Source organism: Sciurus vulgaris, assembly GCF_902686455.1.
Source record: "Sciurus vulgaris genome assembly, chromosome: 1".
Classification (NCBI taxonomy): Eukaryota; Metazoa; Chordata; class Mammalia; order Rodentia; family Sciuridae; genus Sciurus; species Sciurus vulgaris.
Window position 1 is genome coordinate 123,910,341 of NC_136461.1, and position 23,466 is coordinate 123,933,806.

Genomic DNA, 23,466 nt, shown 5'->3' on the forward strand with positions numbered 1-23,466 from the left:
AAAATGAGGTGTGTGTGTGTGTTGGGGGGGGGGTCACCAGATGAGGACCTAGTCTTAGATGGAGGTGGAGGGCTTGGGGATGGATGTGGGTGGGGAAAGGCAGAAAGGAGCTATGTCTTTAAGTCTGTCCTATGGTTATACATATTTTTTCTTCTATGAATGGGTTGTGCTGTAAATTATAGCTTTGCCGTGGTCCCTTGGGTCAAAAGAAATAGTCTCTAAACAGAAAACAGCTCTGATTGGTGACTTTCCTTCTTCCCTCCCCAACCCCCTTTCTAATTGAAACCAAATGTGCAATATATTGGATGCTGGGATCCCTGGCGCTTTCCCAGGAATCCTCAGAATGTGAGGTTTCTCTCAAAGGCATCTTGCATCAGCCTGTGGATGTATGCCTACCACCGGGCTCCTTCACCGGCAAAGTGGAAAAAGAAGTATTTCACAACAAATTCCTCTTTTGGGGTTGGGGGATCGCAGTGGATTATAATTCTGTTTTCTTCTTTCCAAAACTGTGCGCCCCTGGATGAAAGTAAGTTGTATTTGGTCTTTTTGTTCATTTTTTTCCTCTTTTCCGAAAACGAAAGCTCTTAATATACTTGTGTTGGTGTCTCAGGAAAAGTTTTGAAAGACTTAGGGGGAGTCTCAAGTCAGGCAAGAAAGGGTGGGGAGTGGGCCACCACAGCCTCAGAATGTCAGATACCATGTTTTTATTTTTGGGAGGGGGTCTGGATTTGCGTTGTGCAGGGAAGATTAAACAGTGTTAATAACCAAAGAAGGTCGAAGCAAAGTAAATGAATCCATGGCAGCTGCAAGATACAATAAACAGTGTTAGCAGAGTTGAAATTGTTGGCAGGCAAGACAGGCCGATTACAGAGCTAGGTTCAGGATAGAGAAAGCAGAACAGAGGAGCTAGATTTTTAGGCACTTAGAATGCTGTTTGAAGGTCCTGAGTTTTGGAGAGAGCGTAACAAGCACTTTCTATGTTACAGGGCAATTGCTGATTTGATTGTAGAAAGGCAACTTTGGATGAGGGCTGGCTTCATCTTGAGACTTGGGGTGGCTGGGCTAGAGGCCGGCTGTATGATAGAATTTTCAGCTGGTTGACAATGAAATACAGCTTACCAGACTCTTCTTGCTGGCGCAGGGTGCCTTTCCCTTTGTTATCCAGTGACTTGAAGCTGTTTTCAGTTGGGACCTTTGAGTCCTGGCCGAGGTTTCAGAGTCTCATCCAAAGGGAAAGAGAGTTTTTCCGTGTGGCTTAAACTCTCAGGCCAGCCATTTGAGGCGAGAATTCACACAGCTTGAGCCAGTAGGGGGTTCAGCACCATTTTGCCAACGACGGTTTGCCTTCCGCATCCTTTCCTTTCCTTGGAGGAACAAGAGATTTGAACAAGGCCTTTGTAATCTCATTTGATCCCCTCATTTCACAGATGTCAAAAATGAATGGAAGGGGAACTGACCTGTTCTGGGTCTCGCAGTGCATTTTGCAGAGGAACTAAAAATTAAATTGAGGTTCTTATTATTTCTAAAACAGTACTTGTTCCATTCCATACCTCTACTTCCATGTACCTTTTTAAGATTTATTCTGGTGAGACAATAGAGTCTGTTTCATGAATAAGTGATCACAAAAATGTTAGTTATCGGTAATACAGAGGACATTAATGGTTTCTGTGGTTATATGTGGTTGTGTATGAAAATAAAAGAAAGCTAATATTTGATTACTTAATATGTATGTACCAAGCCCCATGCTCAGAGCTTAAAGCACATTATTTGAATACTCACAGTTCTGTAAGCCATTATTTCTAAATTATAGATAAGCATATTTAGGCTGAGGGAAGTAAAATGAGTTGCTTAGAGGAAATGCAATTGATATATTTGAAACTCATGTACGTCTGACTAAATCCTGTGCTCTGAATCACTATTCAGCGATAACTCCCTCCCCTCCCCCACACTAGTAGTTGGTTACTTTTGGAGTCAAATTCCCTGTTTCCTTCAGTGACCAGGAGGTAAATGTGTCAGGCTAGGGGAGCTGTTCGAACCCCCTCTTGAAGCTTACTTCAGCACTTGGATGAGAATTTATCTGGGTATCAGATGTGGGTTAATTTCTAGGCAGCTGATACATACTTAACCTTTTTTATGCAAAAAGCCTGGGATTTAGAGTCAGAAGATTCAGGTTAAATTCTGGCTCTACCTTTTACTACTTGGCAAAGTCGTTTTACCTTTCTGTACTTTGGCTTCTGTGTTTATTACCTGGGAACAATAATACCTTGCAATATTATTATTTTAAGAGACATTGGACATGAATGCATTCTGAGGACTATAATGGCTTAACCATATTGACTATCATGACTGTAATTACTAAACACCAGAATGTAATGTGAAGGAGTTGGTGGTGATTCTAGTTGCAGGCTGGGGGAGGGGGAGAGTTGAATTTGGCCCTGTGTGAAATGGGTGCCCTTCTTTGAATAGGTGCAATCATTTCTCACTGGAAATATTCCTGGGTTTTTCTCTCTCTGAAACTTTCCTCTGGTGGTAGGGTTTGTCTGTGATTCCTCACTCAAAGTAGAGGAGGATGAAGCACACTGGGTTTCCTTAAGTTTCCCCTGGATCTGTTGAACAAGAAAGGTTTGGCCAGGACCAGTTTTTCATTTTGTCCTCAAGGAAGAAAGACGTTCGAGAACCTTCATGTCTAGCTGAGGTGCTAGACCTAGGACCTTCTTGTTATTGGTAGTTTTGTCTCTCCTCATCCTTTACCTCTATCCCCTGTTCCGTACCTATGGTCAGAAGGGTGGCAGCTGCTCCTGGGGATGGGGTGGAGGGTCAGCATGCAGCAGAGGCACTACCTCAGTTTCTGGTTAAAATCTGTTTGCTTTCAAACCTCAAAGTTAAGGGAAATGAGGAAGAAGCTTCTACATTCTTTTGCTTAGAATCTGTAAGTCTTCATGTCCAAGTACAGTGGAAACATCAGTCCAATGGAGTCTTATCCCTACCTTTTCTCTCAGCCTCTCAGTGAACTCACATAGTCACTTCCCCAACTTGAGACCATGTCAATTTTCTGTCACGTGTAAGAAATTTAGTTCAGCTTTACCACGTGATTGAATTTTTAATAGATGCTCTAATAAAATTAATCTGGCCCCCCCATGTATTAATGTCACACCATTTTAAATTAGCCTTGACTCTCAGACATCTTTCCCAATGAATCTTCAAGTATGTTGCCTTTGGCAATTCAATTCTGTTCTATTTAATTTTTTTCAATGAGCATTTATTGTTTACCTACTAGTATAAGACACTGGCATGATATTTTAATATCAGCTTAACAAAGGAACTAAGATGGTTGGATACCTGTGTTTAGGAATATTGATTAGAACACCCACTAATGGCTAAGTTGATGGTTTCTCCAAATTCTTCCCATCTCTTTTAATTATATATGCATACATTTGAATATGTTATTATCAATCATACATTATTCATGTATGATTTGGCTGAAAATCTCTTTTTAAATTTTTAAAAAATTTTTTACAGATTGCATTTTGATTCATTGTACATAAATGGGGAACATCATTTTGTTTTGGCTGAAAACCTCTTATTTTGATTTCCTCTCCAATTTTAACTATCTATCCTTAATGTTTTACAAAGAACTATTTGATATTTTCAAATTTCTGCTATTCTCTAAGCAATAGAGAATCATGACATTTGTCAAATTACATACTTATTAGCTGGAATTTCACTTTGGTCTCTAAGCACTGAGGAAGGTCAGCTTTGTGCTAAACCAAGTATCACTGGCCTAGAAGAGCAATGCAGAGACAAAGAAATGCCTGAACACAGGTTAAGACTTACTTTCAAACACCTGGATTCTGCTGGGCACTGTCAGTAATGGATTTACACACTTAGTTGTGCTGTGGCTTATGTTTCATGACTAGAGAGACCTCAAAGAAAGAAAGAAATATATATATGTATTGGAGATTGAACCCAGGCCTGCTTTAACACTGAGCTGTATCCCTAGCCTTTTTAATTTAATTTTTTTTTTTTTTTTTTTTTTTTTGAGGTAGGGTCTCACTAATTTGCTGAGACTGGCTTTGAGTTTGGAATCCTCCTTCCTCAGCTTCCTGAGGCACTGAGATTATGGGTATGCACTATCATGCCCAGCACCCAAAAACATCTTTGAGAAGCCTTTTGGAGCTATTTTTCAGAGGTTAATGCTGCTTTGCAATTTGTGGGAGAGGGAGAGGTTATGTGATAAGAAATATTTCATAGGAATAATGTAGTGCAAAAAACAGCAAGATTTTGGTCCAGGCACCATCATTTTTTAGTCTTTTATCTGCACTGGCCCACAGTTTCCTCGTCTGCCTCCCTTAGATTCAGATCAGTTATAATATATATGAAATTGGAAGGCTTCATACCAATAAAAATGGTAAGTCGGATGCCTTTTGGACACATTTAACAGGTAGTTAATCCAGCAAGCTTTACTGTAATGCAAGATTGTGGTTAGGATCTGAGTAGCTCAGGCCCACGATAAATTGAGATGGGAGATAGATTAAAAATGAGAGTAATGTAGTGCTTTGGGAAATTTTTTCTTTTTAAACTTGGATACTATGGATTCAGAAAACATTAAACAATAAAAACCACAGTAAACTCTCAAGTCTAAGATAAATAGCTTCTCATTAATCTTTTTTTTTTTCTCCAAGTGGTGTCGATTTTTAAAAAAGTCACAGGTATGTTCTTTTTTACAGGGTTTTAAAAATTTATTTGTTCTTTTTAGATACACGTGACAGTAGATTGAATTTTGACATATTATACAAGATGTGTTCTTTACCTATTATGGATTTCATAGCATCCTGGTACACTGTCATAATTTTGTCTTTGCTATATGGATCTATTCATTCCTCAGCAAAGAGTTTATGTGTATTCTCTGCCAGGCATTGTTCTTGGTTTTGGTGATCAATAAGACTATTTGTTTCTTCAGACTGTCATTACTTTAGTTCTGTGGGGGTATAACAAGAATTTGGACAAAACTTGATTGGGAAAATTAGTATTCAGGATAGGCTTAATAATATTTTGCTTTTTAAAGTGCTGAGCTTTAATTTAAAAATAATTTGGAACTAGTTCTTTTATGGTGATTGTCAGTGGAGCTAAAGAATAAGATCCCAAATTTCGTATTTTAATTTTCATAATTTCTCTTTTAAATTAATAGACTTAGGAAACTTAAGTAGGATTAGAATAAAGCCCCAAAGATAAAATAAAGTTGCTTCATTAAAAATATTTAAAAAATAGCCTGTTGCAGTGATGCATACCTGTCATCCCAGTGGCTCTTGAGGTTGAGGAAGGAGGATTGCGAGTACAAAGCCAGCCTTAGCAACTTAGTGAGTCCCTGAGCAACTTAGCGAAACCCTGTCTCAAAATTTAAAAAAATAAAAAGGACTTGGAATGTGGTTCAGTGGTTAAAACCCCTGAATTAATCCCTGGTACCAAAAAAAAATTTTTAAAAATGAATTAATATACTTTTATATTTCAGAGTACCTTTAGCCCTGTAGAAAAATTGAGAATATAATCAGAATTCTATTATATTCCCTTTACCCTTTTTTTACTGTAGGGTTATATATTTATCAATGACTTTTTGTTAAGCATCAATCATATGTTCTCAACTAGCTATTATGGAAGTAGAAAAGAATAAATCATATTTCTACTTCTTAAATAATGTATAATGTCCTATATCTATAGTTTGATGTTTCTTCCTTAATAAAAAATTTGCTGAACACTTAATGCATGCCTAGTTCAGTGCCAGGGCTTACCACAACTATAGTAGACAGTCAACAAATACCTGCTGAGTATATGAAAAAATGGAAATGAAGGATCTAGAAGTAAAAGACATAATCTTTGTCTTTAGGAACTTGGGAAACAATAGACATGTAGCAGTGACTAGAGAAAACTTCAAAAGTACATCAAATATTATTGAATTAATAAAGGAGACTCCATATAGGCAAACAAGATATAAAGTCATTATCAACAGTCCCATCTTCTTTATTGGGATTGTATTTTTTATCATCATCGTCTTTGTTGCCAAAATAGTCATCATTATCATCATAATTATGATTATCATTCTGTCTAAATCCAAGAATTAAAAATCCTTCCCACATCTCCACGGTAAGGTTAAAGTGCAGGTGTGTGTACGTGTGCATGTATATGTGTGTGTGTTCTTGTGATTTGGGCACTTTTAAAGTGCCACCACACCAATACATGCCACTTGCATTCCTCACCAAATGTAAAATGAATTATAATTTGGGCTTTGTATAAGATCACCCTTCAGTAGCCCATGGGAACTACAACAAAATGCCTTGCAGTACTGTAACTTCCTGGAAGCATATAAAACTTAGAGAACTGGTGAAAGTTACAGATTCCAAATCACACGTCTGCTCACAGCACCAAGATGGCATTGATTGCCACGGCTGAATATATTAAACTGCCTCACACCACACAATGACTCAGTTTTCCCAGCTCTTCTTCTGTTTCTAGATCAGTCTTGTCTTGATCTGAGTTTCATTTGGCATTTGTACGATTGTAAACACAAATGAAAATTCAGGCCCTGAAACTGTATGTTGGTACTTTGTTGTCACATTATAGAATCTAAGATACAAAGTTTTAAAACTCTATTCTATTTTCATGGGATCCCCTCCACCTTTTCCTCCCCTTATTTTGGGCTAGCTTCTTCATATGAGAAGATATTCAACCCTTGACATTCTGGGTTTAGTTTATTTCACTTAGCATGATGTTCTTTGTTCCATCCATTTATCAGCAAATGCCATAATTTCATCCTTCTTTATGGCTGAGTAAAACTCCATTATGTATGTATATCACATTTACTTTATCCATTTGTTTTTGACAGGTGTCTGGCTTGGTTCCACAACTTAGTTATTGTGAATGGCACTGCTATAAACATTGATGTAGCTGCATTCCTATTGTATGCTGATTTTACATCTTTTGGATATATACCAAGGAGTGAGATAACTGGGTCATATGGTGGTTCCTTTCCTAGTTGAAATCTTGTGAGCTGCAAGACTGCATTTATACTTTGAGATACATTGTGCAAAGGTTAAATTTGGAGTCTTTTCAGAAAAACTTCTGATCTGTTCTTTTTCCTTTTTTTTTTTTTCTTCTTGTTACAGCTAAGTCATGGTGGCTACACACCATGTCCAATGAGTCTTCTAAAAATTTTTTTATTAATTTTTTTATTTGTTCTAATTAGTTGTACATGACAGTACAATGCATTTATACATTTTGATAGCTCATATATAAATGGAGTATAATTTCTCATTTTTCTGATTGTACATGTTGTAGGATTATATCGGTCATGCATTCATATATGTACATGAGGTAATAATGTTTCTTATTATAAATACCCTTCCCCCATACCCTTCTGCTCCCTTTACTCCCCTCTACCTAAAATAAAGTAACTCTATACTCTATACTCTAAAGTAAATCTATAGCCCTGCTCCCTTTTGGTGAATTAACATCTGCATATCAGAGAAAATATTTGGCCTTTGACTTTTTGGGTTTAGCTTGGTTCACTTAGTATGGTATTCTCCAACTCTATCTATTTATCAGCAAATGCCATAATTTTATTCTTATTTAAAGCTGAGTGGTATTCCATCATGTGTGTATATATTATACACACACACATATGTATATACCACATTTTCTTCATTCATTTGTTGAAGGGCATCTAGGTTGGTTCCATAGTTTAGCTATTGTGAGTTCAGCTGCTATAAATTAATTAATATGACTGCATCACTGTAGTATGCTGATTTTTAAATCTTTAGGGTATAAACTGAGGAGTGGGATAACTGGGTCAAATGGTGGTTCCCTTCCAAGTATTCTGTGGAATCTCTCAATAATGGTTGCACCATTTTGCATTCCCACCAGCAATGTATGAGTGTACCTTTTCTCCACATCCTTGCCAACATTTATAGTTGCTTGTATTCTTGATAATTGTCTTTTTTTTATTGGAGTGAGATGAAATCTTAGAGTAGTTTTGATTTGATTTGCATTTTTCTAATTGCTAGAGATGTTGAACATTTTTTCATGTTTGTTGTTTGATTGTATATCTTCTTCTGTAAAATGTCTGTTCATTTCCTTAGCCCATTTATTGATTGGGTTATTTGGTTTTTTTTTTTGGTGTTAAATTTTTTTGAGTTCTTTATATATCCTAGAGATTGATTAATGCTTTATCTGAGGTGCATGTGGTAAAGATTTTCTCCCAATCTATAGGTTCTCTCTTCACATTTTATTGATTATTTCTTTTGCTGAGAAGAAGCTTTTTAGTTTGAGTCCATCCCATTTATTGATTCTTAATTTAACTTCTTGCGCTTTAGAAATCTTGTTAAGGAAGTCAGATCCAGGCTGAGATGGTAAAGATGTGGGCCTATTTTTTCTTTTAGTAGTCGCAGGGTGTCTGTCCTAGTGCCTAAGTCTTTGATCCACTTTAAGTTGAGTTTCATGCAGAGTGAGAGATAAAGGTGTAATTTCATTTTGTTACAGGTGGCTTTTCATTTTCCCCAGCACCATTTGTTGAATAGACTATCTTTTCTCCAGTGAATGTTTTTGGCACCTTTGTCTAGTATGAAATAACTGTATTTATGTGGGTTTGTCTCTGTATCTTCAATTCTGTACCATTGGTCTACATGTCTTTTTTGATGCCAATACCATGATGCTTTTATTATGATAGCTCTGTAGTATAGTTTGAGGTCTGGTATTGTGATGCCTCCTGTTTCACTTTTCTTGCTAAGGATTGCTTTGGCTATTCTGGATCTCTTATTTTTCCAAATGAATTTCATCATTGCTTTTTCTAGTTCTATGAAGAATGAAATTGGGATTTTTCCTTTGGATTTAATGAATGAAAATCATGATGGCTTCAGAGTAATGTTTACTGTACACCAAAATTAAATTAAGCACTTAATATATGATCACTGAAACCTTGAAATAATTGCATGAATTGGATAGTTTCCATGTTTTGCATATGAGGACTTGTGACCTTAAGAAATGGCCAATCACATGCAAGTGACAGTATCAGAATTTTAACCTATATCTCTTTCATTGTAACAGGTGAATTTTTATCCACTTCTTCGTTACTCTCCATGTGTCTCCATTCTATGTTGTGAATCTCTCCTTTATTGCTAATAAGCTCAACTGTTTTATAACTATTCTCTTATGTTTGTCTTTTCCACTGTGCCAGTGGAACTCAAACTTTAGTATGCTTCAGAATCATCTGAAAAAAATTGTTTTTTTAAGAAAGGCATACCCCATGCTTCACTCCAGACTTAATGAAAAAGAAATTTTATGTGTAGGGTCCAGGAGACCCACTTGTTTTAGCAGCCTTCCTGATTCTATTGCAGGTCCCCCTCTGACCACATTTGATTAAACTACATTTAACTGTGTGTGCCTGAAGAACCATGATTATTAAAAATCTATCCTTGTATCTTTTTTTTAACTTTCTAAAATGTTTTTATTAGTTCACTACAGTTATGTATAACAGTGGGATTTATTTGACATATTCATAAATTTGTATAACATAATTTGCTCCATTTCAATTCCCAGTACTTCCCCCTTCCTCCCCTTTTCTGTCTCCTTCAACTTTTTTAAAATTGAGAATTAAAGAATAATTATCAAATTTGTCAAATACTCAAGGAAAAGTTCAGGGCTTTAAAGAACTAAGGTCTGGTTCTTGAATTTGTAATCCGAAGAAGATAGCTGGAAATACAACATCATCTTAATTTGGCTTATGCTAGGGATTTAGAATGGTTAAGGAGAGGTAGTGATAAAATTCTATGTGAATTTTAAGAAACAAAAACAAACTGAGGTTATTTGCTAATCAAAGAGTATATCTGTTTATACATGCACCCAAGTAGCCCAAAGGCAAAGCCATCATTCTGCCAGGTACAGGGACTTAGCAACTTGTTTGTTCTCTACTATCTGATCGGTCACTACATCCTTGCTTTATAATGTTCTTTTCCTTTTACTGCCATGGTCATCACCCTTGGCTAGATGTTAAAGAAGACCGAGGAGAGAAGGCAAGGAATTACAAGTCATGATTTTGACTGGGGAAACAAATAATTTTATTTTATTATTTATTTTGATTTTGAGAAAGGGTCTTGCTAAATTGCCCAGGCTGGCCTTGAATTTGTAATCCTTCTGCCTCGGCCTCCTGATTCACTGGGATTATAGGCAGGTGCCACCATTCCTGGCAGCACCTCACAGGCAGGGACACTACATTTCCTTAACATATATATTAAACTATACCCTTGCCTCAGGTTGTGTAAGGAATCCCACAAAAACCACACCGGACACGGGGAATCACATAAGGGAGTTTATTAAGCAAACAGAGTGTCTCCCTGCAGGGTGAAAGAGAAAATGAGAGGAAAAGAGAAAGGAAAGAGAAAGGGTGCATGCTAGAGAGAGTGGAAAAGCAAGGAGAAGAAAGAAAGTGAGTCAGGGGGAGAGAAAAGCATGAGAAAAGATGGCGGGGTAGCTACCATGAAGCAGTTGAATTCCACCGGGCTAACAGGGGACCAATAACAGAGAAGGATACTTGCAAGCTGACTGATGAACCAATAGCTAGCTAGGATGTTCACAGACTGACAGTATTTGGGAGGCGGGGAAATGGCTGCAACGGAAAGGGTGGCGAGAGCAGCTTTGTACATTACATTCCCCCGTTTCTGTTTTTATAAGAAAATCTTTTCTCCAGTTCTTTCTGAAGCCTTCTCTCTCCTTCCTGCCTAAGTGACTGGGGCTGGTTTTGCAGGTGAGATGTAAAAAGTCCATTCTCCTTCCAGACTTCCAAAGGTAGATTGTTTTTATGGACTTCATTTCCTCAATTTGACTGATCCCCCATTTCTACACTAACTGCCTGTCCCCAATTCTGTCTTCATTCACCCCTCTAATTTTAGGAACTCATTTACTGCTGTAGGGAAAGGGGGTCAATGACCGCTCTGGCTTCTTTGAGCTGGAAGGGGACAGCGTGGGGCAAGCAGTTTGGAGTTCCCTTTTTAGAAATTGGGTCAATCGAGGGGTCCATGGTAGAAGTCTGGTTGGGGAAGAGCAGGTTGTAAAGGATCTGGGGATGGGTGTTTCTATGAGAGAAGAACAAAAAGACATGAGTACTGAAATGAGATTAATACAATATAAATGTTGCAGAATCTGGAACATGCCAATGAATCCCTCACCAGCGGGTGGAAGAACTGAGAAGTTGTTCCCATAACAGGGTCTAGCAAAAGCTGGAGAGGACAAGGCCTTTATTTGGGAACTTTAACATTGTCCAGGTTATCAGGAATGTAGACTGTGTTTAGTAGAGATTTCTATACTTCTGTTACTTAGGGCTAGATAACCATACTAGCAGATATAGATTAAGCCTACCTGTGTAGCTTAGGAAGGTCTGTAGGCCTTAAACTGACTAAAAAACTTCTGACTCTGGCAGTTTCTCTTGATAGTTATCAGGCACATTTGCCTAAGAATCTCTCTTTTGTAGCTTTTAGTCTTTATTCTAGTGGACTAACACAAGTGTACATCTTAAGTTACATTTAACTATTATTTCTTTTACATGCCCAAGAATGGCTATATTTTGGTTTTAACTGTTTTGCTAGGTGTTTAAGATAAAGCTGGTCAAATTGACCTGTTCCTGTCTGTTAAAGAGTCAGCTGAGTTCCCACAGGGGTCACTCTATGAGTAGAGCAGCTTCTTAGTTCCATTAGTGCCATTGGTTAGGCAGGGTCTCCTCGATGAGGTAGCTTCCTTTGGAAGCACCAAGGGATGTGTCTCCCTTTTTCCATGACCCTCCTCTGAGGCAGGTGCATTGAGTGGCTTTTCGTTCTCTAGTGGCCTCATCAATCTCCTTGATCAGGAGGTCGTGTGGCCCACCCAGAGTTGCAAAACTCGTTATACAAGTCCTCTTGTTCCCTGGATTCAGGCTGATGAGGGCAAGACCCAAATATGGACTTTTCTTGACCTCTGTATTTAATCTCAATCTCTAAGTTTGATCTTAACCATCCAGCAAGCCAGTCTCACCAGTCATAAAGTAAGAGTACTGGGCTTTAACTTCAATATCTATAACTTTAGTTATTTACCCCCTTTTATCTAATTGGGGTCTACATTATCTGTCCTATAGGTGATAGCTTACTATTTCAAGTTAATTTACAGTGTACTTCTGCAAAATATTAATCAGGCAACAGTTAGAGTTTACAAGGAAAATACAAAATGGAATCACCAACAGTAAAACATTCAGTTTGTGCAATAGCTATCTTGAATTTTGGCTGAGTTATATTCCGTTTGAGATCACAGTAATCTTTACAACAAACATCAAACTTTTGAACACAACTTTAAATGAGTTAAAGTCTGGCTTACTTTGGAATCATTCTAATGTGCAGCAGGGTTGTGAGGCAGAGCCTTATCTCAGGTAAGGCAGGGCTTTTAGCTCTGTTCTCTGATGGAAATGCAGATCTAAAGAGTTATGTCAGTAACCTTTATATATGTATGTAAGCATTATTCTTTGTTTTCAGAAAAGTTACAGAGACTAGGACATTAACGTAACTTTTTTTCAGAGCTGCAAAGTGCAATGTTAGGAGCTCTGTGTAGCTCTCAAGGAAGTCCACTGTTCAAAGTCATGAGGTCAGAGACCCCAATCTCAGTCACTGTTGTCCCATTTTTGCTACTGTGCATTACACTCTTTCTTAAATGTCATTTTAAGAAGTTTACATATATTGACTCCTGAGTCTATATGAACATTAGTTAACACAATTTAACATTATATGTAAAACATGAATTAAAGAAAGGCTGAGAGAGATTTTAAGTTTCCTTTTGTGTGGCAAAGTGGCAAAATGCTTTCATGTTTAACCTTTAAACAAATCACACTCTCAATAACTTTTAGAAATACATTTAACAAATTTTACATATACCCTATTGATGACAGGTCCTATAATAGAACATTAAATTATAGGTTTACCATTACAGACAAGCTTAATTTGGAGAATAGCAGCTTGATAAATTTTCTGCTCTAAAGTCTTGTATACCTGGAAAATACGAACATATTTAATATACAAAGAATAATGTTTTTAAGTATGTTACTCCATGGAATAACTTTGTAAATTAATCAGATGTCTCTAACAAACACATTTGAGTAATCCCATACATGTCAACTCTAATTCACTCATCTTATTGTAAAAAAAACAAGATATCAGACAATTGTACCAACAGTATTTGCCATCTCTTTCCTGTTGAAGAAAAATCTTAGAAAAATTGATGTTAGACATTTTATAAACATCAACATTTTATTAGTTTGACCACCAAGAGATTTTTAGTTTACCCAATTTAAATTGAACCTTTTCAAATCACATGAATTAAAAATATTTGGATCCATTTTTAAAATTTTAATTTTTATGCATGCTTATATTTAACACAGAAGCAAAGGCCTCATAATGCTTATCTCCATCGCAATGTAACAGATGTCCAAAAATAACTCTGGAGTTGGATAAAAAGAACTGACAAAAAATCATTAACCTAGGTATGTAGGATCAAAATTGTGAGCTCAAAAGTGTAGCATTTAAGAAAAACAAAAGTCCTAGAAGAAAAATGATAATGGTCATTAATTGAAGCATGAGAAAATGAGAAAGAGAGAAGAGGTGAAAGGGAGAAAAAAAGTATTCTGAGTTGCAGCCCAGGAGAAATTTAAAATGGATACTTTTTTCCTTGGGTTTGAGACTGGTTTCCCACTGAGCATTCTGGTTTCCTCCATTTACATTTCAATGTAAGCCTTGACTGAGATCTGGATCTGAAAGGAGCTAAAAATGTTCTAGCAGAAACTTGATGCCTAGGGCATTTTAACTCTTTTTCCTGGTTAGTAATCAATTCAGGTTTGGATGCAAAAATTGTGAAACAATTATCTCCCACTACTTGTGGGGAATGGGGCTGCTATATTATACTCCTTACTAGGATATGCCACTGATGGTTGGGCTGGTTACTCCCTCCACACCGGCGTATGCAGGACCTCGTGGCAGAAGGACTACGTGAGCTGGGCCGGGGAATGGAAGCAGAAACAGAACGGGATAAAGGAGATAGAGAAGCAGGGGACAACAGAGAAACAGGGGCTGGAGGCGCCTGAGCCTGCAGGAAGAGCCAACAAGCAAGAAAGAAGAGACTTGAAGATAAGGAATCCCTTTCCATCTGCCCGCTCACTCACAGAAGCTGTGTGCCATTACACAAATGAATTTTGATGGCTTTAAGCCAGGGGTCAGGCAAAGGGTTCCCAGGGTTGAATCTGCCAGATTGGAGGACCCGGATCCCATGGTGGGGACTGATACAGCTGAGTCTGTGGCCAGGGCGTCCCGAGGCCAGAGTACTGGACTGGAGATGAGGGGCAGCACATTGATTATGTCATCACACAAGCACTAATGTGTGTGCCGGGCAAAAGCCGAGAAGGGTTTGAGGACCTGATATCAGGGTTTTCGAGTGTGAGTGCGAGATAAGCCTCAACCCTGAGAGAGAATCTCCACCATAAAATCAGGAAAACACTTTGCAGATAAGACCAAGGGGCCAGCCATAACTATAAAAGTTGTGGCTGGGGGTACCCCCAACCCCTCAGCTACCTCAAGGGTCCCAGATAAACCAGCCTAGGGGAACCCACCTAGAGGACTCACCAATCTGAAGTCTGGTGATGGATGCAGAGCAGAGCTTACAGGCAGAATGGAAGGTGAGGCTGTGTCCGGGGGGCACTGAGGCTCAGATGGGGTTCCACTCTCTTAAGAGACAGTGGAAGGACCCATCCCGAGTCGCAGCACCAATGTAAGGGATCGCACGGAAACCACACCGAACACGGGAAATCACATAAGGGAGTTTATTAAGAAAACAGAGTGTCTCTATGCAGGGTGAGAGAGAAAATGAGAGGAAAAGAAAGGGAAAGAGAAAGGGTGTGCACTAGAGAGAGTGGAAAAGCGAGGAGGAGAAAGAAAGTGAGTCGGGGAGAGAAAAGCATGAGAAAAGATGGCGGGGTAGCTACCATGAAGCAGTTGAATTCCGCAGGGCTAACAGGGACCAATAACAGAGAAGGATATTGCAAGCTTACTGAGAACAATAGCTAGCTAGGATGTTCACAGACTGACAGTAGTTGGGAGGCGGGGAAATGGCTGCAACGGAAAGGGTGGCGAGAGCAGCTTTGTACATTACAGGTTGCACTTACAAACTAATTTTATTCATTATAATGTAAAATGTATCAATGGACTGCCAAGCAATGGTGGAGATGAAAGTAACTATAAAACAGTATAAAGTACACACGCACGCGCGCGCACACATGCACGCGCATGCACACACACACAGAGTTTTGGGGAGAAGTCATCCAAATTAAGGATCAAGCAGGGTGACTAAAGAATTATCAGCAATAAAAATGGATAGTCCGTATAAATGAATTTATCTTGAAGAAAAAAAGATGTTTTTAGGTCTCACTGAAAAGTTCATGTGTAAGGTACACAAGTTTTACTTATACATGTGCTCACATATATTATATAAAATGTGAGGAGAAATGAAATTCAAGGCCCTATACCATGAAGTCTGCATTGTCTGCACTGTCTTCTCTCTCCTGTCTTCTTATAGTCACTGCCACTCAGATATAAAGTAGAACAGACATCTCCTCACAAACATTCAGTTGACCATCTACTGTCTCTCATTACTGAGTAACTTCTTGAGTCTTCTTTAGTGTCTGAGGCCTTCAGCTAGAGCAGAAGTGCTCTGGGACAAGGATCATGTCTTCACAGGTCTTCAAATCCATCAAGGCACAAGGTGAACAGGTGAACCAATCAACATCAGTATTTCCTTGGGCATCTTCTACCTTACTGGGTGAGAGCCACAGAAAAGATGGCCTGCTGAAGGGAGGACCTGGAAGAGATATTTGCTGCTGCTGCTGTTGCTGCAAAAGCATGGTTCTGAGGACCATGCACCAGTCCACTTGGGTAATATCTGACCTTGATCGAGCATGCCCGGGCTTGAAAGTAGAAGTTTCATCCAATAAGTCATTCACAGAAGGAGGCCTATCCCTTCGACATTGACAGTTATTGAAAAAATTAAATGTTGATGCTTCCTTTTGTTTCATCCAGGAAAGATTATCTGGAGTTGTCCCTCTCTGGACCATAAACTGTTCTTTGGCAGGAAAGACATTTTGAGCTTTGGTTTCTAAGAGCTTGCTCTTACAGTGGTCCCAGATCATGCCTCCCTTGCCCAGGTAGGAACCATTTCTCATAGCACCATTGTCTGTTATGTTACTGAATACTTCATGTCCCACCAGTTCAGGGACTTCCTGAATCCCATAAACTTCTGCTTGCTGAACAGCTTTTTCTAGCTTGCTATCAAAAGTACGAAAGAAATCCTCAGTAACTTCTAATGCTGGGCTGATGTCATCCACTTCCAAAGCTTTCCATGTCACAGGTTCCAAGAGGCCTATGCCTCCTAAACTAGTTCAGGAAAGGGTTTCATGAACATTCACCCAACAAAGAGAGGTGCTTCGGCAATAGAGCTTTGAAAACCACTGGAGTGAAACCTCATTCAGCTGCCTAAAGCAGGCCACGCACACAAGTGGTTGATGTTTTCCTGGTCATTGAAAACATTTGCTAGGTAACAGAGGTATAGGAAGAGAGAGGTTTCTTTGAGCTTATTCTTCAGTGAAATATCTTGAAGACTACAGGTAGTGCTTGTCAAGCAATGCCATGGCAATTCTTGATTTCCCGATGGCTTGTCTTCCTTCAGCGGTGGGGCCTGCAGCCTACTGCTGGCGGGGGTCTGGCCTGGGCAGCCCGCCCGCAGCACGGTGACAGCCGGTGCGGCCGCTGCCCACCCCAGCCTGGCTCTGTTTCTATCCTTGTACTTAAAGACTGCTCAATAAATCTCCATTGAATAGTTGAAAGAATGAGTGAAAGAATGAGAAATTGTCAAAAGAGAATGTATTCTTGGGAAGAATACATTTTTGGCTAGACCCTTGGAAAGTTTAGAGATACATGTTTAAATATCATTTACTATATAGGGTCTAAACTTTTTCTTCTAGAGGCCAAGTGTGACAGAGAGCTGCCGATGAGAAGTTGACAGAAAGCATAACTTTGCCTATAAGAAAAAAGTGAAAATATCCTGGGTCTTCCAGGATGCAATAGAAAAAAATCTTCCCCTCTTTTCTTTCTTTTTGTGGTGCTGAGGATTGAACCCAGGGCCTTAGTGCTTGCGAGGCAGGTACTCTACCAACTGAGCTATACCCCCAGCCCCCTTTCCCTCTTTTCTAAAACTAAGTTAATTGAACTAGAAAGACTTAAGTGCTTTGAGGCCCAGAAAGATGTTAGTTTGCCTATTTTTGACTTGAAGTTTTGTAGACTTGCAGTTTTCTGCATAACTTGTAGGTCTGAGGTTAATGTGGATTCTTTTATTTGCCAAGATTTTTTAGAGTACTTACTAAGTACCCCTGCACTTAATAAGGCATAGTCTTTTCCCTTCCTGAGTTTATTACGAGATAGGAAATTCAGGAAACAATAAAAGAGCAGAACATATAAATGTGGAGATAATTGCTGTTTCTGCAAGTGTAGGAGTGTTTGTATGATCAGGGGACTAGCAGTGTATGCTAGAAGGTGAGAACTGGAAGGAATTGGATAGGTTGGGAGCAAAGAGAAGTGGAGCAGAGTCTCAGCAGTCAGACTGCTACGGATGGCTCAGTTAATAGTGGAAGATGAGCTCAGAGTGGTAGGAAACTTGCCTCAGAGAGCATGGATAGTGTTGCTCTGTACAGATGTGTTTTTTGACATCTGTGAGAGCTTTGGATGGTGTAGAATTTTGATAATTTCTTCATCTGAAAGCAGCTGCAGTGTTGTTTTAAGATTAATGTGATAGCAGCATGTCAGATAAATTGCCAGGGAGAAGGAATTGAATTGGGAGATTCATTAGAAAGCTGTTTTCTGAGGTCTGGATATGGAATGATAGGTTTTAGACCAGAATGGTGAAGTGTGAAAGGAAAAACTAGAGGAGATGTGGAAGGACACTGACAAGAAGCATCAATACCAATGTTGGGCAGAAGCAGAGGGAAATGCACATTAGTTGATGTGCAGTATATAAGAACCTAAAAAGTCATTTTCCTGCAGGAACCTTTGGTCAAAGATGCGTGCTGTAGGACTATGAGCAGGATCCCAGGTCTAACTGTCTCAAGGTCGTCTTACCTTCTGTTGCTGGCAGAGCAAATAAATGACTCTGGAACAAATGGGACAATTTTTTGTTTCTCTTTCCTTCCTCATCTCTTGTGGCTCTCCCACCTGGTCCCCACAGTAAGGATTACTGAGTAGGGGCACTTCTGCTTGGGACCTGCCAAAGGAATCTTACTATTGGGCCAATTCTTGGAAACTTGTGGGTTTCAATAGATAAGAGGAGTGGGATAAAGGCCAGAGTTCTGTGGTCAAGTTAGTTTGGAAAATATTATTAGAGAATTAAACAGATTTCTTTACTGCAGGACTTCCCAGAGTGTTTCATGTGGTAATAAACATGTCAACTGTTCAAGAGAGGGTTAACTTGCAGTACTCCACAAACATATCAGACCATGGGATTCTTTTTAAGAGAAGCACCTTGAGGGAGGAGGGATGCGCAGCATGTATTTGGAGAAATTAGGGACTGGAGAGTTTGTCTTAAAAATAAGTTCCTTGGGGCTGGGGAGATAGCTCAGTTGGTAGAGTGCTTGCCTTGTAAGCACAAGGCCCTGGGTTCGATCCCCAGCATCACACACACAAAAAAGTTCCTTGTTGTGGAACCAACCTAGATGCCCTTCAATTGATGAATGGATAAAGAAACTGTGATATATATATCATATATATATATATATATATGATACACACACACACACACACACACACACACACATACACAATGGAATATTACTCAGCCATAAAAAATAATAAAATTATGGCATTTGCAGGCAAATGGATGAAATTGGAGAATATCATGCTAAGTGAGATAAGCCAATCTCAAAAAAACCAAAGGACGAATGATCTCGCTGATAAGCAGATGATGACACATAATGGGGGTGGGAGGGGGGCAAGAATGGAGGAAAGGGGGACTGTATAGAGGGAAAAGAGGGGTGGGGGTTGGGGGGAAGGAAAAATATAACAGAATGAATCAAAAACTATTACCCTAGGTAAATGTATGATTACACAAATGGTATGCCTCTACTTCATGTGCAAACAGAGAAACAAGATGTATCCCATTTGTTTACAATAAAAATAAATTAAAAAAAATAAGTTCCTTGTACTAAAGGTTGGGAGTGTAATGGGAAAAAAACAAGAATCTGGGATTTGGGGCTGGAATCTACTACTAAGTAGAGACCAAGGGCAAGTGAATGAACCCTCTCAGCCTCAGTTTCCTCAGAAGCTTTAACCAACACTAGATGAACTCTTTCCTTTCAACCATGAGAGTCTGAGATCATATGTATCTTCAAAAGAGGAAAATGATCTGTGATTTTTCTACTCTATAATAACTGGTGGTGGAAACAGGAAGAGGCTGGGGGGACAATAACAAGAAGATGAATAAGATGTGGTCTGAACCCCTTAGGTGATTATATGTTTGGGCATAGTTTCAGTGCTGGACTGATGTAACAGAGATAAATGAAGTTTGTAGTTTGTTCTCAGGCTTCTCTGAATCTAACCATGTCATGTGGCACACGGGAAACTATTCCAGTTCCTAATTCTCAGGGGTCACTTAATCTATCTAGTCCTGGTTTTGTTGCTTAGAAGTTGACTATTTACTGTCATTCCTTGGTGCCCATGGGAGATTGGTCCCAGGACTCAAATCTGCAGATGTTCAAGTACCTTATATAAAATGACATAGTATTTGCATCCAAGTTTATGTACATCCTCTCATGTACTTTAAGACATCTCTAGACTACCTAATGAAATATGAATTCTATGTAAACAGTTGTTGCACTACATTATTTAGGGAATAATGAGAAGAAAAAAATCTGTATATGTTCTGTACAGACACAACCATAGTAAGGACTGATATATAGTATGCAAATAAAGCTCAAAGAAGTGCTGGATAGAGACTGAGGACCTAGGGAGTGGCCAGAGGCTATAGCAGGTGTCAATTATATCTTCTTTGAGGCCAGAGGCATTGTTTTCTTCATCTTTATATTACCTATAATACATATTATATATTAGAAGCTCAGATACTTTCTTGGATGAATCAACATTAAGTTATTAAGCTATTAATCTAAACCTTAATTAACCATTAATCTACTAATAAAACATAGATTAAAGTTAGATAAAATAAGTAATAATAATCCCAAACTAATTAAGTCTTGATTTTGGTATTTTTCCATCCTTCCTTTTGTGTCTAGTCTGTGAGTGACTTTCTTAAGAATTTTTATTTTTAATAATAATATTGGGTTATTGCCATCTCTGAAGTCCACTGGCCTCTGTCATAGGATGGTGACATTCTAGTTAGAACATCAAATGCTGAATGGCTGAAAACATGGGCTTTGTTATTAGACAGACTTGCTTTGAAATTCTGACTGCTCTTGTTATCTGTGCTGTGTTGGGGAATTTAGTTAATGTCTCTAAACTTTAGTTTTCCTCATTTGTAAATGGAAGCAATGAAACATCTGTCCTGCAATTATTGCAGGTGCTGGTTCTACTCCTGAGATGGCTCAAAAGTGAATCATCCTCCCTAGGAGTCTCACTCAAATCAGGGTGGATTTTCTCTTGATTCTATGGGTCTATAAGTGCAAACCACACCAGGATAATTTCAGAGGCATACTGGAAAGTTAAAAGAGAAATACAGGGACTGCTGGTTCCCATTTTGCTGGTCTGGTTAGGCAGAAAAGAAGAAAGCAGACTTGTGCATCTCATTTTGAATCAGAGACGATAAGCACTTTAAGATATTTCTTTTTATTTGATTAGTTTTTTTTGGGGGGGGGGGGCGTTAAGGTTTTTGAGTTCTTTATATATCCTGGAGATTAGTGCTCTATCTTAGGTGCATGTGGTAAAGATTTTTCCCATTCTACAGGCTCTCTCTTCATGTTATTGATTGTTTCCTTTGCTGAGAAAAAGCTTTTTAGTTTGAATCCTTGCCATTTCTATGGGTTATTTTAAAAGGAACACATTGTTATTGTAGTAAATTTGAAAACTACAGAAAATTCTAAAACATAGAAAAATTACTCATGATTCTATTATCTATTATGGTCTTTTTAAAATTTATTTTTAAACACAAAATGAAACAATGGAATATTACTCAGCCTTAAGGAAGAATGAAATTATGGCATTTGCAGGTAAATGGATGGAACTAGAGAATATCATGCTAAGTGAAATAAACCAATCCCAAAATATCAAAGGCTGAATGTTTTCTCTGATAAGTACATACTGATCCATAGTGGGGGATAGGTAGGAAAGAATGAAGGAACTTTGGATTATGCAAAGGGGGTAAGAGGAGGGTGGGGTGGTGAGGATGGGAGGGACATTAGAATGAGACAGACATTATTACCCTGTAACCAGGTATGAAAAACATTATTACCCTATATACATGTATGAAAAAAAAATTTAAAAATATACGTGCATGTAAACATTACATGGTACCCCATTAATATGTATAATTTTTATGTTTTATGTAATAAAATAAGTAAATAAATTTAAAAAATAAAAAAATTTAAAAAATAAACTTCTTTGGATTGAAAAAATATTCTCAGCCACATTCAATTTGCCCTAATTTCCTGTTTCAAAACTTTACCATCAAGGTCTCCTAAAAAGCCAACTTAGTTCAGGCCATCTGATTAGTTTTACAGTTCATTTCTGTTCACAGAACAATTAAGGGAGGGGGCTAACAACTTCTGAGCTTGAGCATTTACTACATGGTAGGAAGATTTTATACATAATCATAATTATTATTCTTAATAAGTTTATGAGATAGATATAATTATCTCTATTGTACAAGTAAATAGAAGCTCAGTCACCTCTGGAGAAGCTCAATCACCTCAGTAAATTTCAGAGTGAGGAATTGAACCCAGATATCTATCTAGTGGTTAACATTTGAGACTTTCAATATGATTGGACCAAATTAGCTGTATTGATGGGATTTTCTTTCACTGTTTCTATTTTAGGAAACTTATAAACCAACAGGATTAGCATTTTGCCACCTTAATACTATAGGAGAATAGCTTTCATCACACCATGCTAAGAGAAATCAAGAGTCAAATGTCCTCTCTCATAAGTGGAAACTAGGGAGAGAGAAAAAAGGAATTAAAAAAAGGGTATCTTAGGAAGCTAGAAGGAGGTTAGTAGAGACGAGGAAAGGTATTGAGAGAGAGCGGGGAGGGTAGGACATGGGGAAGTACATGCTATGCTATGTTCATATACAAATATATCACAATGAATCCTGCTTATATGTAAAATGATAATGTACTAATTAAAATAATATATGTGTAGACTATTTCTAGAAAACTACTCAGGTAACAGATAACTAATTGCCTTCTGAAGCAAAGGATGATATTCTGAGGTAGATGTGGGATTTACTTTTCAATTATATGGGATGTTATCTGGGATCTCTGGAAGTTCTTGAGCTTTTTTTGAGAGGTACAAAAGATAAAAATTATTTTTATAATAACACTAAGATGTTTTTGTTTTTTTCACTCTCATTCTCCCATGAGTATATGGTAGAGTTTTCCAGAGGTTAAATGACATGTGATAGTGCAACAAATTAAATCCAGAATCAGATATGATAATCCTGGATTGTGTGTTTTCTAATATTAACATTCTCATTAATTTTTTTTAATAAGTTGCTTTCTTCTAGCAACAATTTGAAGTGACCTACAGTAAAACAATGCTTAATAGAAACATCAAAACCAGGATAACAGGGCAAGAGTCTATAATACAGTAAATGTACAAGAACTTCTAGCCCAGAGATACATACTGCAGATTAGTATAACACTAAACTGGGACTCAAGGCAAAAACAGAGGCATGATGGATTGCAGAATTTTTATTAGAAAACCAGGAAGCATTCCCACAGATCAAGGTGGTTTGCCATGGGTGAATCTTGTTCTGAATGGGACTTCTTTGTTCAACCTTTGGTAGGCTCAAATCCTACCTATGAATCTAGATCTATAGCTATTTCACGAATCTGAGACCTTCCTAAACTTAAGCTCATTGAAATCCAGAACCATATCTCCTTCATGCCTGTGTCTTCAACCTTAGCACAGAGTCTGACACATGGAAGATGCTCAGTGAGAACCTGTCTACTTGACATAGACTACCATGTTCCTCAGAGCTTAAGGATTCTTGTTGAATGAATCAATGATTGAGTAGATAATTAGTATATGTGAGTTTCTGTGAGTGATAAGTGAGATTGGCTATGGGTAGAGGGTAATGTAGTATTTTTTAAATATTCTCCAGGTTTCTTCTCACTGTCACATTGCTCCTTGGATTATACACTGCTTTCTG

The 23,466-nt window shown here is 38.2% G+C and overlaps 1 protein-coding gene across 1 annotated transcript in view; it reads left to right on the forward strand.

Annotated features, from left to right (window-relative positions):
* Positions 1 to 331: 331 nt before the first annotated feature.
* The window catches only part of DDR2 (discoidin domain receptor tyrosine kinase 2), a 164,693-nt gene continuing 141,558 nt past the window's right edge, over positions 332 to 23,466 (forward strand). The window contains 1 exon segment of the mRNA XM_079136522.1: positions 332 to 526. Within this exon segment, the coding sequence (XP_078992648.1) occupies positions 385 to 526 (142 nt within the window). The 5' untranslated portion in view covers positions 332 to 384.